This window comes from Cygnus atratus, chromosome 3 (assembly GCF_013377495.2).
Source record: "Cygnus atratus isolate AKBS03 ecotype Queensland, Australia chromosome 3, CAtr_DNAZoo_HiC_assembly, whole genome shotgun sequence".
NCBI lineage: Eukaryota > Metazoa > Chordata > Aves > Anseriformes > Anatidae > Cygnus > Cygnus atratus.
In genome coordinates, this window is record NC_066364.1 from 107,032,861 (window position 1) to 107,048,855 (window position 15,995).

The 15,995-nt window shown below is 45.4% G+C and overlaps 1 protein-coding gene across 1 annotated transcript; it reads left to right on the forward strand.

Moving 5' to 3' along the window:
• The first annotated feature begins 7 nt into the window (after positions 1-7).
• On the forward strand, positions 8-15,144 carry SNX5 (sorting nexin 5). The gene is made up of 13 exons (XM_035557520.1): positions 8-126; positions 6,721-6,825; positions 7,321-7,431; positions 8,005-8,126; positions 8,479-8,602; positions 9,229-9,324; positions 10,199-10,304; positions 10,390-10,465; positions 11,291-11,330; positions 11,417-11,503; positions 12,568-12,727; positions 13,472-13,557; positions 14,583-15,144. The coding sequence occupies exons 1-13, from the start codon at positions 94-96 to the stop codon at positions 14,628-14,630; spliced, it is 1,194 nt and encodes a 397-aa protein (XP_035413413.1). The 5' UTR covers positions 8-93; the 3' UTR covers positions 14,631-15,144.
• The last annotated feature ends 851 nt before the right edge of the window (positions 15,145-15,995 follow it).

Consider the following 15,995-nt stretch of genomic DNA (forward strand, 5'->3'; position numbering starts at 1 on the left):
GGGGGGGGCGGTGGCGGTGATGGCGGCGTGAGGCGGCTCCGCCCCGGGCTATATGAGGCGCGGCGGGGCGGGGGGCGGGCGGCTGCCGGCGACATGGCTCTGCTCCGGGAGGACGCGCAGAGCAAGGTGAGGGCTGCCCGGCTCCTGCCCTGGGGGTGCCGGGGCTCGGAGGGCGAGGTCTGGCAGCGGGGAGCCGCCTGGCATGGCGCTGTGCCCGCCGGGGGGCGGCTTGTGCCGTGCGGTGCTGGGGGCGTGAGGGCTGTCTTCTCGTCCGTGCTTCCCCCAGCCCCTGGGGGATGCCTCGGGAGGAGCTGAGCGGAGTTGAGCGTCTTGTCCTGCAGATATTTGCTTTGGATTGCGAATTAGTGTTTCTGCCTCCTGATCCGTATGGAACTTAGCAATGGGTAAAATATCCGTGCTCCCACCTTTTTCTGCTCTGCATTAAACTTAGCAACGAGTAAAATATCTCTCACTTAAGAATAGCGAGTGGAAAAGCCTCTGTGGGCTTGGATCTGCGGGTGGGGAGGTGAAATGCCAGCTGTCTTGCAGCACCTCGTGCCTTTGGTCCTGTGCCTTCCTGCCTTGGTAGGCAGCAATCTTGGGGGAAGGGGGAAATATGCCTGCCGAGGGTCCAGTAGCTTTAACCCCAGCAGAAACTGGCCAAAGATTAACCAGGTTTGTCAGGTAGCGGGGCCGCCTTGGGATTCTGGCTGCTGGGGGGAGGATAGAAGTGCTGCTATCTTGTCTGTTCCTGTTTACCTAAGGAAACAGCAACACGAAGCTGGTATGTGGCCCGTAGATAAAAGCCTCTCTGTCTATAAAGGAAACTTAACAAGGTATTAACCTTGAGTAGGAATCGTTGGGAAGTATAAACTAAAAGCTGACCCTGAGTTGGCAAAGCAGGAGACGGTCAGGATACGTGGGAAGAAGAAGGGAGGGTGGGATAAGGGGGATTGGAAGTGCTGTGGGAAAGGCAGTATAATGGGGAGGAAAACACTCTTCAGAAAGTGAAGTAGTGAGATTGCCAAGCTAAGCTTGTGTGAATGTACCGGTGTTTCGTAATGTCACTGTTTTGATAGCTTAAGTGCAGGCTTGAGCTTTCTGAATACTGGTCTAGATCAAAATGGTGACAGTGGGTATTGTAGCAGCTCTTCCTAAAAAAAAAAAAAAAAAGAGTCAGTGGAAAACTGACTGTAAAAAACTGTCATCACTTCTGAACAGCAGTTCTTAGTGCCAGACAACTTCTTCTGGGTGCTCTGGGAAGAATGAGACCTATCAGGTCTTGCTTATGCTCCACAAGAGAACTGCTGCATGGGAGCAAAAGCTTGTACAGAGATGAACTGCTAACAAGGTGAAAGCTACTGAACAGGAATAATGTACTACCCAGGACATAAATCTCTGTAAAGTTGGCCCAGCAGCCTGGACTAATGGTAAAATTTCAGATCCATGGGAGTTGAAGAATGTATGGTGGGGCTGTATTGCACAGTTCCTTCTGCCAGCTCTGGCCTCGCTGCAGGAGGCCACTAAAACATTCTTGTAAGTGCTGAACACGGCTTAGGGGCTTGCTTCTGTTGCACAGTTTCCATCTTAACTGGGCATACTTCATGTTACAGATGAAATATGGGCTGGAAGTGCTGTGCTGTGCAGGCAGATTGCTGCGGCGGGGCGGATTTGGCCTGTGCTGCCAAAGCTGCTGCTTGACTCCTGGAGAGCTGTGGGAGTGGAGAGAGGGGTGGGGGTGTCCTGGGTGCTGCTAGCTGGAATAAGGGGAACTAGAGGCTTTCGCTTGGAATATGGGATCCTTGAATGCTGCCAGCCCCGTCCCTCTGTAGGTGTGTGACCGCTTGCTTTCTGCAGAGTGAAGCTGAGATCCCTGTGGCAGGAGAGCGGAGTCATCAGGCCTGCTTGTTGCACAACCGGTAGCAACAGGTGCTATGGCTGTAGACCCTGCTTCCTGCTTACTTGGCAGGCACCACGCTTGGTGAGGAACTTAGAGGGCTAGACTAAGCTGCTATTTGTCTTAGAACAAAGACTAAGAGGGCATAATCAAACCATTGCATCCCTGGAGTTCTGCTGTCCAAAATGACCAAATTGGGGGTCTGCTATAGCACGAGTAGTGATGTGAAGAGTGCATGTGAGAAGGCTGGTTCGGTTTTCCTGGTGATGTGTAATTTGTTTTACTTTAGGACTGTTTCAACTAAATATCAGAGAGCTAACAGCAGGTCTGTCATGAAGGCTCCAAAATCAAAGCTTTTCATCTACTGTACTAGCTCCTTGCTGCTGCAGGTGTGCGGGGTACTTTCAGACATATTTTTACTATCTTGATTAAGGGGAAACTTGTGCTGAATATGACTGAAACATAATTCTAGCAACTAATGCCTGTGAAATGTGCTGTCCAGATACTTGGAAAGGCTGCTGGTTAGCTTCTAGGTGTTGAAATGAGGTGCTCTGGAACTGAAAGGTCTGTATAAACTTCTAGAAAGCATCATGATCTTCTAGTGCTCTCTAGAGAGCACTTATGCTGGTTTAATTAGACTACTCTCTAAAAACTAATGGATGCTGGGTAGTGGCAGATGTAATTACTGCTGACGTCTTATTTGTGGCTGTTTGAGTGGCAGCAGGGAGGCGATCAGCAAAAGGATGCTTGGTTATAAGGTAGCTGACAATATGTAGAAAGCTCTGATGTGTAAACTCCTGTTGAAGGGGTTTCCTTGCTCCTTCTAGGAGCCCAGTTATGTTGGAAACCCCTGGATTAATCGGGTTTTGAGAATGAATACGGGTTCTTACGTCACTAGTGGTTGGATGCTGTGTCACAGCTGCTTGCACTGGCAGATTCTTTTCTTAGAATGGAGAAGTAACATGGTCATCTAAAAATGATGCTAAAACTGCAAGGAATGTAACTTCAAAAGCAGCAGCTCAGGCCGCCCCACAGCCCTGGGCAGCCTCTGTGGCCAAGGATATTTCCTTCCACTGGGTGCTCGCAAGCATGAAGGTGTGTGCTGCATTGAGGGAAGCCTGGGCAGAAACTTGTTCATCAAGTTGAAGTCTGAGGAGCTGATGGTCGGTGCTGGATTGTATTTAGGTGGTCTGACTTCTTTTTTTATTGTCTTTAAGCAATGGAAATAAACAACTGTTGCAAAACTCTGCCTGGATTGGCCGGAGTAGTGCCCTCCCTGCTGTCTCTTCGCTTGGGCTTCTTGATGAGGCGATTATGGCACTACCTAGGGCACTGCGATAACATCTGGGTTGTGTCCTGGAGCTGGAAGCGATCGATATGATGACTCTGTTGTTCTGGAGAGCTCTGCTTGATGTCCTGCTCTAATTTCTGGGTCAGGCTAAGTAGGAGTCATGGTGGACAGTCTGAACAGGGAAGAGTTTTTTCCCTGAATCCTCAAGAAAGCCAAAGGATCCCAGTGCAAGTCACTAAAGAGGCATGAGCCAAGAACTTCAAAGCATCAGAGCAGCTGCAACAGCTGCTGTGGTTGTTGCAAACCAGAAGCCTCTAGAACCTTTCTGAGGAAGGGAAACGAGAGGTGAAAGTGGGGGCACTGCACTGAGCTTGGGGAAGTGCTCAGGTTTCTAACACAACCTGCCTGTCTCCCTGGTAGGGGCTGCCATCCTTGGCACCTCCCTGCTGTACGTGAGGCATGCTGTCACCTCTGCTGAGCTGTGGATATGGCTGAATATGGGGAGCTCAGCTGGGGTGACTTCCTGGGAAGGCCCTGGGCTGTGTGTCTGCTGCCGTACAGGAACCAGCTCGGGGCCTGCAGATGAAAGAAGGCTTGGCAAAGCCTCCGTGTGACCATAAGCGAGTTGTTTCTCATTCCTGCGTGTAGGGTGGGTGTAGAAGGAATGGAGTAAAGCATCCTGGAGGATGAGTTGCTGGTGCTGATCGAGGGCTGGTGCAGAGCATCTGCTTGGGGTGCTCCCTGGGTGAGTGCCTTGTGGAGCTGGGACCAGAAATGGGGCTTCTTGCTCCCAGTTCAGTGGGGAAATGCTGGTCCAGCGCTTCCTGTGGGGGAACAAAGCCCTCTGCCCCGAGGTTGGGCAATGTGAATGCTCTCTTTTGTAGTATGAGCCTTTCTGCCGTGGTTGTGTAATCCAAAAGGTCCCCGGCCTGGAGTTAGGAGCCTGCAGTGACCTTCACAGGAGGAGAGTAGACCAGTGGTTTTCTGGTCCTCAGTTTCGTATTACTGAAGGGCCTGAAGCTAAGACTCCTTAGGGGCAGAGCTGATAATCCTGTGCTCTTTTCCAAAAGTGATACGTTTGATGTTTCAGCCTGCAGCAGTCAATAAGCATAAACTGGGCCATGTATGTTCACAGCAGATGTAATGGTACACAAACTGCTTTGACCTGACGAAGCAGTACCACCTCATGTCCATACGCCCCCACCTCCTGTGCAGGCAGCTACTCAGCGCGGAGGGGTGTGAGGACAGCATCTAATCATGAGTTACTTTCTCTGCAACACTTAATAAGAAAGCTCACAACTTCAGGACTGGATGATTTGTGTAATCCTTCCCTTGGTTTAGCTGAGGGGAAGCAGTTTCCTTTGGCTTATCGTACTTTTCCCAGACTCAGCAGTTTGTATTGTTAGCTCTGCTGATCCTGTTTGGACAGTGAAGATAAGTAAGCAGGATGCAAAACACCGAGTAGAAGGGTCTGCATCTCATACTTTGGCTGCTAGCACGGTCTGGCTATCGTAGCAGGACGTGCTCTGTAAGCTCAGTGCCCTCCCTAACCCCAGCAAACAGCTGGGATGCAGCAGGTAGGAATCTTTATATGGCCACAAGGATGGAGGCTGTGGTGGCCGGGGTATCCCTCGCTCAGGCATGAGGAGCTGAGCATAACAGGAACCCCTGGTGACAGCCAGAGCCAGCCAGCAGCAGGCTGGGTGGAGGCAAAAGCTGCCCTGCAGAGGTCCCTTCTGACCTCAGCCATCCCGTGAGAGGCTCTCCAGCCCGATGGCTGGGTCCTCTGCAGGCTGGCAGAGAGGTTTCCTGCTTGCTGCTCTGGATTGCAGTTCACAGATGGCCGGAGCAGGGGGAGGGAGCCGCCGAAGCTTTTTGGAAGTGACGCCTCACCTTAAAAAGGGCAGCCTCTCAACAGCTCTTGCGCAGCTTTACAGGAGCTTAAAGTGGCATCTGAGCCATCTGTAATGTGAGGGGGTTGCTCAGATGCTGTCTGGGCTGCCGTCAGATGCCTGTGGGCTCGGCGCTGGGTCTGGTGCTTGGCTGGTGGTACCTGCAGGCTCCTGCCTGGTGGCCTCTTTTGGCTAGCATGCTGTGGTGTGGCAAAACAGCATCGGTCCTGGACCAGCTCTCTGCCTTTCTTTCCTTGTAACACGTTTAAAATTTTCCCTAAAGGACAGCCTTGGGATTTGGCCCGGCTCTGACAGCTGCTCTTCAGCGCACTTCCCCTGTTGTGATCCCTGGCAGTTTCTCCCTTGTGCAGAAAATAAGAGTGATGTGTTAGTGCTGAAGGAAGAGCCTCTGGAAAGACAAGTCCTGTGGCACAGGAAGGCACCATATCGTGGTAGGCTGGGCTTCTTGAAGAAATAAGTCCCCTCCTGCTAAGGAAGGCGCTGGCTCTATTTAAGGCCCCTCTTTGAATCACTGAAGGTAAATCTGGTCTCTGTTGAAGCTGGTATGCTCTGGGGCCTCCTGCAAACAGTTTTCTTGGGGCACATCCTCACAGCGTGCTCTGAAACCTCTCCCTGGCTGCTCTGAGTAGAAGCAAATAGCATTAAAACGTTGCCAGGCCCAAAACTGTGTCTAGGGAAGATAAGACCTGAATTTAGCAGAGGAAAAGAGGCTCGTGGCTACAAGCATAAATAGCTTTTGTAAAGCAAAGTTCGGGTATCGTTGAATCTGGTTCTTATTCTAGCTTACTGGGGCTTTTATTAAAAAAGTGTGCATTCTAGCAGCAATTAATAACATGATGCCAGGTATCTTGAGAGTAAGTTTATGCAGATGTGGTGTTAGTGCCCCGGTGTTCTTGGGTTTTGGTCCCGTTTTTGGCAAGCAGTTGGACCTTAGACTCATACAGGAGTCTAAAGAGTCTTTGTGCAGCTGCTCCCCTCTTCCCCCAAGGTCAGGGAGAAGACAGCCTTTGCAGCTGCCAGCAGCTACTGGAGGTGGTGCCTGCCGTCCTTCTGGGAGATGGGAATGGTACAGTGACCGATCTGCGCCCGGGGAGGAAGCACCAGCCTATGGCTTGCACTTCACGATAGATAAAATCACTTAATTCTTCTTGTGCCAGACTGAAGCAGCTGTCTGATGTAAGGATGAGGAAACGGATCACAAGACTAGGCTATTAAGCCTGGGATGATGAAGAGAAAACTATTAGGGTTGTTACTCTCTTCAAAATGGTATTGTAGGCCTTGGCTTGTTGTGCTCCAAGTAAAGAAGCTGGAGAAGTGCTGGAAGGAGAATGTGGAATATTTCTAGGGAGAAGCAAATACCTTTAGTGTGATCTCTAACGATTGGTTTTGCAGACTTTAAGCTGCAAGCCTTTAAGCCTTTTTTTCTTTCATGTGTTTGGAAGGGAAGGCTTGTGGCAGTGATGTGCAGCTTGTGTCAAGGCTGTCATATTCCTTCATGTGTACTCTCCTGGAGGCAGCAGTCCAGTGCAACACGGTTTTTGTTGACAATGATGACCAGTCTAGCTTCACTAAGTCCGCTTGATGCTTGACCAGGGCTTGTTCTGTGAATTCTGTTACAGCTGAGGTCTGTGTCTGTAGACCTGAATGTTGATCCTTCTCTCCAAATTGATATACCGGATGCCCTGAGTGAAAAGGACAGAGTGAAGTTCACGGTACATACTAAGGTAAGAAGATCATGGGGTACTAAGTGGACTTTGTAAATATGATGCGGATACTCTGTTTGTAATACACGTACCTGCAGGAATGGACTTGGCAATGAGGAAAATCTCATTAGATGGAGTTTTTCCACTTAGAGGTGGCCTGAGGCTAAAAAGGCAGAAACTTTAAATTTCCTAAGTCTTGAATGCTCCATTTAGAGACAAGGTAACTGATATGCTAGGTTGGCTTTCCTAAGAAACTGTAGTTTGTGATCAGAAGGCTGGGGGTGGGGAAGCCAGCCACTGTGAAACTTCACAAAATAAACTGTATTAATGCTGCTCTGCAGCAGTGCCTGTTCTTTAAATAGCGTCCTTAGTAGTAAGACTCACTCGAGTGCCAGCTCAGCTAAAAGAGTAGGCGAGGCTCTTACTAGGCAAAATAGCTTCCTTTGGAAGTAGACAGAACTGTTTCTAAAAGCACTAATTTACAAAACAGTAGGGCTTCTATATCTTCTCTTCCAGACTACGCTGCCAGCTTTTCAAAGCTCTGAGTTTTCAGTTACAAGGCAGCATGAAGACTTTGTGTGGCTGCATGATACGCTCACTGAAACTGAGGAATACGCCGGACTCATTGTAAGTACTTCCTGAAAATGCGATTCTAAATAACATACTATGGTGATTTAATATGGAAACTAGTAAAGACACAAAGTTTGCTTTACCATTGTTGTTAGTGTTTCGTGACTCGGGTATTCCCTATGCTTGCTTCTGCTTTAATTACCAAACAACTCGAGTGTTACGGCTCTACTGTTAAGCTTCTGTGTAGTTTGGCTGGGAGCAGGAAAACAGCTATACCCTCTGTGAGTCCTCAACCCCGTCCTGGTACTGATATCTGCCTGAAAATGACACAGTGGGCTGCTCTATTAAATAGTCTCTTGGGTCAGGATTATTCAGCTGCCACAGGAGCCGCTGGCTAGTGGGTGGAGAGTAGAGGCTATTCCTCTTGGAATAGCCCCTGCGCTTCAGGGGTACCACGGAGCTGGGAGGGGCAATCAAGCACCTAGACATCAACTTGCCTGTAGGCTTCCCGGGTCCAGAACCTTCCTGGCTTGGTATGACCATATGAAAGAGCCTCTCTACAAAAGATGAGAAGTAATTTTGGGAAACTTACACTTGCTATCATCTATCATTAACCAATTCCTTGCCTAGATACCTCCAGCACCTTCAAAGCCGGACTTTGATGGTCCCAGAGAGAAGATGCAGAAACTAGGAGAAGGAGAAGTGTCTATGACAAAAGAGGAGTTTGCCAAAATGAAGCAAGAACTGGAAGCGTAAGTAGAGTCTGCTGAAGGCTGAATGTAAATAGGTCTCCTGGGAGAGCAACGTATTTGTTGGTTACTGATGTTGAGTGTGACTATTCTGGAGAGTGTCTGCTGCTGCTGCCTGATATTCTGTAAAATCACTGGAACTGGGGAGTTGTCAAAAGCTTTTCTCAAACTGGAAAACTTCCTCAATAAAAAGACTGAAAATGGCTTCTCTGTGAAAATGGCTTCTCTATCACTCTATAGAGAAGCTCTATCACTACTTCAGAAACACACTGAGTATTTTTCCTGGAAAAGCAAAGCAATTATTTGTGCAATGAAATGGGTAGTACAGAAGGGATCTGTGTTTTTTTCCTTTCAGTGAATACCTTGCTGTCTTCAAGAAGACTGTATCATCACATGAGATCTTCCTTCAGCGGATTTCTTCTCACCCTGTGCTCAGCAAAGATCGCAATTTTCATGTTTTCCTGGAGTATGACCAGGATGTAAGTCGCTTTTTCCTTTCCATGTGAGGCAAGGTGTTACAAGTGGTATCCCTCTTCTGTGCAGTTAGACTGCTATGTAAATCTACACACAGCGTCAGTGAGCAGATACTGCCTGTAATTCTGTGAGATGGTTAAAAGGTGAAGACCTGTCTTTAGACCTTCTGCCATAAATCTCATAGCATTGCTTAATCCTGCTCAAGTTGGTTAGGAAGCCAATTTGATGTGTCCTGGGATCTTAGGAACAAGTATGGTTTAGGTGTGCCTTTGCTGTCATGTGTGCCTCATGGTCCTTAAAATGGAAGAATGGAAGTGTGTTGAAGTTAGTATTACATCTATTTTGTTGCCTCATTATCAGTGGTGGATGCTGATCCAGGAAATGTAAGGAGAAACTGAGATGTTCCTGGGAATGGGGAAAATTTCTGGCACAGACCAGTTGAACTTCTAGTAAAGCCATTTGTTCCCAAAGCCATTGTACAGCTTAGAGCGGTGGTTATGGAGAGCTTGCAAATCAGGCTGCTTTATCACATGCTAGATACAAATTATATCACCACTCTGCAAACGTTTAAAATAGTCACTTTTTCTCCCCCCTGGATGACTTTGAAGCTATCTTGGTCTCTCTGTTCTAGCTGAGTGTTCGGAGGAAAAACACAAAAGAGATGTTTGGTGGCTTTTTAAAAAGTGTGGTAAAGAGTGCTGATGAAGTTCTCTTCTCTGGAGTCAAGGTAAGGTAGCTGGTTTTCCTCCTGTTCACCTTACTCTTGATTGCTTCTTGCTTCCTTCTTCAGGGAAGTTGGTTATCTGCTTCAGGCTTGATGTGTGTGAGGCTTGGAGCTGCTATGCTAACCTCACAACTTAGAACAGCAGTGTGGAGTAGCCTATATTAATTTTGACTACTTTATTTAAAAAAAAAAAAAGTAAAAGGACATTGAGGCTATAGACTGTTTAAAAATTTGAGAGTATGTTTCAAGTGTCTGATGCACAAGAGTTGCCAGAACATGTGATACCGGTGGGGAGGAAGGAATTTATACCTTCAGCAAATATATTTTTGGCTACTTCAGGGTCTGAACAAACATGATTTACATGTTTTTGCTTGTACTAGTTAAGATCAAATACCAAGGACTCCTGTAAGTGGTCCAGCTTCAGCTTTTCTACCCTGTTGCCATGGAAGCTCTTCCTAATAGACTTGCCGTCTGAAAAGCAATGTCATAAAACATTACAGTACATGTGTCTTGTATGGATGTGAAACAGGCTTGTAAACTGCTTAATGTTTAGCTACTGTGCAGTGGCAGGCCCAGGAAACAAAATTCCAACAGCTAGTACCCTTGAGGGCTCTCTGATAACTTACTGGTACTTCAGACAGCCTGCAGCACTGAATAGTTGAGCGTCAAATCCGTCTTCACTTCACTGTGAAGTGGAAACTTAGCAAATGGTTTGGAAATCCTCAGGGTTTTTTTCTGTGAACTCTGCTTTTCAATAGTGAGTGACAAGCATAATCTTCAGGTGGCTAAAGTTCTTTGTTTGGACCCTTCCCTAAACAGGGAAGAGCCTGTGTTCTGTGCTAAAGTAACTGACTTAACAGGTTATACTCTCTTTCAGGAAGTAGATGACTTTTTTGAGCAAGAGAAGACTTTTCTTGTAAACTACTACAACAGAATCAAGGATGCATGTGCAAAAGCAGATAAGATGACAAGATCTCATAAAAGTGAATCTTTTCAAAGACCTTTCTAAAGACCTGCAGTCTTGCTGAGTGATTTTTGTAGCCTGAAAGCCTTGTCTTGTTCTTGCAGATGTCGCAGACGACTATATTTATACTTCAGCCTGCTTGAACAGCCTGGCATTAGAAGAACCTACAGTTATCAAAAAGTAAGCAACGCTAACTATTTGTGAACATTCAGAGTCCAGGTATTCTATGTTTTCAGAAAATTAAGGGGAATGAGTCATAGCTGGTTTGGGTTTCTTGAATTGCATGCAAGTGGCATTGAAACTTTCCTTTGATGTTCCTGGTGTGACATTTCTCAAACTATCAATTGCATTGGATTCTCAGACTAGCTGACCTCTTGCCAGTTGTGCAGTAGAGCTGAATTGTACTGCTCATTAAAGCTCCTTCTAAATAGAAGTCTCCCTGAGTGTTATTCAGGTCACAAACTTCTGGAGAAAAAAGTTTGTGAAAGTTAAGGGGTTATGCATCTGTTTTCTAATGTGCTGTTAAATACATCTATAGCTTATACTAGGCCTGTATTATCTTCTGGACCTGGGAGGTTCCAAAATAGTTTTTTTCCAACTTATGGAAACCTGGTCATTTTAAGAGGTAAATAGTTTTTAATAACTTTGCTATTAATTCACTGAAACCTTATTAATACAGTTAACAGCTGAATAAACAAAATGATCCATCAGTCTTGGGGAGTAGCAGTGGGGAAATTCTCTACAATATCTTCATGCTGCTTATTGTTGCTCATCTTAATGGTGTCCAGCTGCTTATCTCTACTGGTCTGTTAGGCTGGAATCCAGCACCTCTTGCATTAAACTTTATGTTTAGGACTGTGCCTAGACCTTCTTTCAAAGCTCTTGTCTGGATATGTGTGTAGGAACAAACTCCAGCCTTCAGCTTCTTGGTTTCATGCTAATTGATTCTGGCATTTATCACATCAAAATGTCTAACATTTACTTGCAATTTTCTTCTTCCCCAAGGTATCTCTTGAAAGTTGCTGAGCTCTTTGAGAAACTCAGGGTAAGAGAAGTTTTGGAAAAAAAAAATCTGTTAATGTGGATGATGCTGTGTCCTGTTACATACAAACTATATAATCTCTTCTGCAGAAAGTGGAGAGTAGAGTTTCATCAGATGAAGACTTAAAGCTCTCTGAACTGTTGAGATACTACATGCTCAATATAGAAGCTGCTAAGGTGAGGAATTTTTTTTGAAGGTCTATTTTATTAGGGGGATTGTGACCCACTTTTATTTGTGCTTGGAGAAGACAGGAAAGTGGACCCTTGTCTTGCTTAAGAAATCTGGTACTTCTGAATGACAGCAGAATATAGAAGCCGTGTATTGGCTAGCTGTGGTCCAGTCCCTTGCTGGACTAAGGGTACAGCTCTCTGACCAGTTCCTCTTCGGCATGTAGAGGAAAAGAACTCATTGGATTCCTCCAAGTTAGAGCCAAATGAGTTTCCAGTTCTGGCACATCCATTGTGTGAGTTCTCATGACACATACTGATAACTACAGCACTTGGGATTTACTTAATGATTTCTAATTAGTCCTTTTACGTGGACATGTGATAACGTGAAAGTGACTGGAGTTTGGAATTCTATCAGTCCTGCCTGGTAGATGGATGTGACTGCGAAACACTTGCCAGTAACAAATATCCTAACAAATATTTGGCTTGGCAAGGGCATGACTATGCTGAGAAATGGTATCTGGGTATATTCTGACAGGCCTCTCCTTCCAGTGCCATCTCCAATGTCACATACCCTGGGGCATTCAGTACAGGCTCTGTGTGATGTACTGCTCCAAGTATTAGGACTATTTTGCTGCTAGATTAGAAAGGAGTTGGCACTGAGACGTGCTGCTTATGACTAGGTTAGTATAGTGCTTCAGTCAAATTGCCAAATCTCCAAGGAACGAAATACGCTGTATGCCCTGCTGGAAGCAGACTGAGGGAATTCAGAAAGTGCTATTACTACTTGGTGGGAAGGCCCACCTTATAGAAGGATGAAACTACTTTAAGGGAAGAAGTGATGTCTACAATAGCCCTCAAACTTCATTGATTAAGGCACAAGTGACTGTCCTGAACATGTGTTGTACTGGTGAAGGGCTTTTGTTGCTGGGCTAAGAATACAGCAGGTTATAACAGCTTCTTAGGGAAGGCATAATCTGGTGCTGAAAGAAGTGAAATCTCCTGCTAAAGCATTTGTAACCTCAGTTTGGGCAATAGTCTTAAGGATTTGCATTATTCCTGTGTACTTTCAGGATCTTCTGTACAGACGTACAAGGGCTCTCGTCAATTATGAAAATTCGAACAAAGCTCTAGACAAAGCCAGGCTAAAGAGCAAGGATGTCAGGTTGGCAGAGGAACATCAACAGGACTGTTGTCAGAAGTTTGAAAAGATTTCAGAATCTGCAAAACAAGGTAAAACAGGCTTTGCTGTGTTTCTCCTGAAGGGAGACTCTAATGCAGCCCAGGTCTCCATCTGACCTTCAGCAACTGAAGTCTGCTGAAGGCTGTCCTGAAACAAGTAGTCCATACATACCAGGGACAGTGTAAATGTCTGTAAAAAATGATGCAACTCAATCTTTTGAAGAATGATTGCCTGAGGCTGGTCAATGTCAGTACTAGACCAGTCTCAAGTATAAGCCCCCACTTGCTTTCTAGACTGAACTCTTGTTCTCAGGCTCCATCTGAATATAACAACTCAGGCTTCTGATTTTCTCCAACAGAACTGTGCAAATAGGCTTTTCAGCTGTCCTGGGACAGAGCAGTGCCTGATACCAAGTCTCACACTGCTTCTTAGTTGGATGTCTTTGGCCAATATAAAATAGAGACATACCTTCATGGTGCACACTGCTGCTCCCTTCCTATTCCCAGTGTTCAAATGCTCCAGTTTCTTGCAGAGCTTGTGTGGCCTACTCCTGTTTCATTTGTCTTCCTATAAAACCTCCCTGTCTTAGCAGAGAAATAGCCGTCTTGTCTACTAAGATAGCAGTATTGTGTGATGGAATGCATCTTCTGGCTAGAAATAAGACTAAACTCAAATCTTTTTGTGGTCAAATGCTGTAACAAGAGCTGTATACTATGAAACAAAGGGCACTACTGAAACTTTAGTCACTACTCTGTACATATGTCTTATCTGTGCTTATTCTTTCTTCCCTACAGAATTGATGAGCTTCAAACAGAAGAGAATAGCAGCCTTCCGCAAAAACTTAATTGAAATGGCAGAACTGGAAATAAAACATGCAAAGGTGTGTTCTTTGGAATTTGACGTATGTAACTTGAAGAAAGTGACTAATGTTTAACTTAGAGGACTTGCTGGGTTTTCTTTTAAGGCTAGGAAGTCTAAAATAGAATTGGCAGGCCCTCTAACTGAGATCTGAAGAGGGGAAGAGAAAGGAATTGAAGGTTTGTAGGTGTTGTGCATACAATGAACAAGTGCTGGCAGTCTTACCTGTCTCATACAGTCAGTCTGTTTTCAGCCTGTCGCTCCTAGGACATTGGCCTATTGTACTGTAAATAAGAAGTCTGTTTTGCAGGTAGTAGGCAATATCTCACTTAATTTTCTGTGATGCCTGCAGATGCTTCATCTTAGGGAGTTTCTCCACTAGATTCAGGAGGGGGTCAGCTATTGTACAGACAAGTGCTGTGAGAGCATGTTCTGCAGCCTGTCATCTGGCTGTCAACCCTTCTTAACTAGCTTATTAGTGAAAGGAGACGCTGGCTTGCAGGTCTGTCATGAGGCCTCTGCCAAGGTGTGCTGAGCGTGCTTGAAGTAGGATAGGGAGACCGCACTGTGTATTGTCAGCTTAATCTAGGAAAGTACGTACTGGTTGCTGTCTATGTAGGGTCTGCTAACTTAGCAAAGTGGGAAGCCTCAGGAAGAGGTAACCTCAGCCTCTCTGAGGAAGAAGAATCTAATTTTCTACTTCCTGATTGCCCTGAACTTCATCACAGGTAGCTGCTTCAGTGCAGTGCTTGAACGTGACACAAGAAAGGCTCAGTTTGGCCCACTTAAGTTTATTGCTTTCCTAGTCTCCTGCTCCTCTCTTCCTTCCCGCAAAGTCACGGTTGCAGGCCTGCAGGGAGGGGCAGATTTCAGACTGACCTGTTTGACACATTGCCTGAATACTTGTTCCTGCAATATAATCTCTTTAGCACTGACAATCTACAAAATCCTGGGGTGGACCTACTATTTTGAAAGCTCCTGCATTGTGGAAAGCAAGATTTAAACAATCAGTCATACTCATCTGAAACTAATTCTCTTCCTTTCCAGAACAATGTATCTCTCCTGCAAAGCTGTATTGACTTGTTCAAGAACTAAGGCGCCTTATTCTGAAAATGTGAAGAAAAAAAAGCATCAGTTGCACTCAATGGCCAAGGGGAACTTATTGGCTTGATTTCATTAGCTTAAAATAAATATTGTCACTGAGATTATGACTAATACCTAAATATATTGATAGTGATGCATTGAGTTGGTATAAATGAGAGCTGAAATGCGTATGAATTGTCTGGATGTAGCTAACATCCTGTTGGCTGATAACTCAAAATGAGTCAAATGTAAGAAATCAATTTGATGTTGACTGACTCTTCATCTAGCAGAAAACGTTTTCTGAGAAGAACTTTTTGTTTCAGCATCATAAAGTGATCTGTCATAGCCCTGATATATTTGAAACTTGCAAGTGGGAATGACTTGTGTAGTAATTTTATAAAGTAAATATCTTAACATTCCACTTCCCAGACAGATTTCTACTACAGTATATTTTGAATTTCTATAAACACATTCAGTATTTGTACACTTGGATGATACAGCAAATAAAGATGTCTGATAAAAACAAGCTGTTGCGCTATGGCAAGACTGTCATTTTACATCCCACACAAACAGGCTTCAAGCACAGAATTACCACATTACTCATCACCTGGAGCTCTTCATTGAGAGCACTAGAGATTACATATATTTGACTTGGTAGGATTGCTTTCAGAATGGGTGTTGACATGAAATGTGGGGACTTCAGGTCATGCTGCTGTTTGAGTAGCTCTCAAACTTTTAATTCCTCTATGCTACACAGCAGGGAAACTAAACCTTTCTAGAACAGAACAGTGTCTAGATGGCTTGGACTCCTTCAGGTTACATTACAGCACTTCATACGTATCCATCTTGATACCTCCTGCTGGCAAGGGCTGTCCTCCAGAAGCACTGAAGAAGCCTTGAAGTCCTCTATGTAAGTTAAGCCTCTGTATGCCTGGTTGGCCATGCTAAGTTTACATTGCCATAGTTTAGGCAACTTGGCCTATAAATTCCAAGGTCACCGTGCTACATTTTGGCTGTCAACTGGCATATGTGGAGATGGGTCAGCAAGCCATACCCGTCCTGAGGCAGCTTTCTGTGGAGTGGAAAGAATATCTGAGCATGTTATTTCTTATGTCTGAAATTTCTTATGTCTAACCACCTACTTGTGCACAAAGTAGGCTATGTAGCTACACTCTGAGCAGGCTGCCTGAAGCAGTTTCAACCAGAGAAGCTCTGAGAATGGGCTGCTCAACAGCAGTATCTAATGGTTGTTCAGGAGTTTACTCTTCCCTAAGCTATTGCTTTATTTATTTGGAGCCCCCATGGAAACTGTGCAGCTCTTGGTAGCCACAACCTCTTGCAGTGGTCTAGATGGGAAATATCTGAACTCTGTCACCT

Bases quoted from the DNA above. Each gene is read 5' to 3' on its own strand.
- SNX5 (XM_035557520.1), top strand. From the start codon at position 94: ATGGCTCTGCTCCGGGAGGACGCGCAGAGCAAG. The intron at 7,432-8,004 runs GTAAGTACTTCC...TTCCTTGCCTAG, and splicing joins AGGAATACGCCGGACTCATT to ATACCTCCAGCACCTTCAAA. The intron at 10,305-10,389 runs GTGAATCTTTTC...TTGTTCTTGCAG, and splicing joins GATGACAAGATCTCATAAAA to ATGTCGCAGACGACTATATT.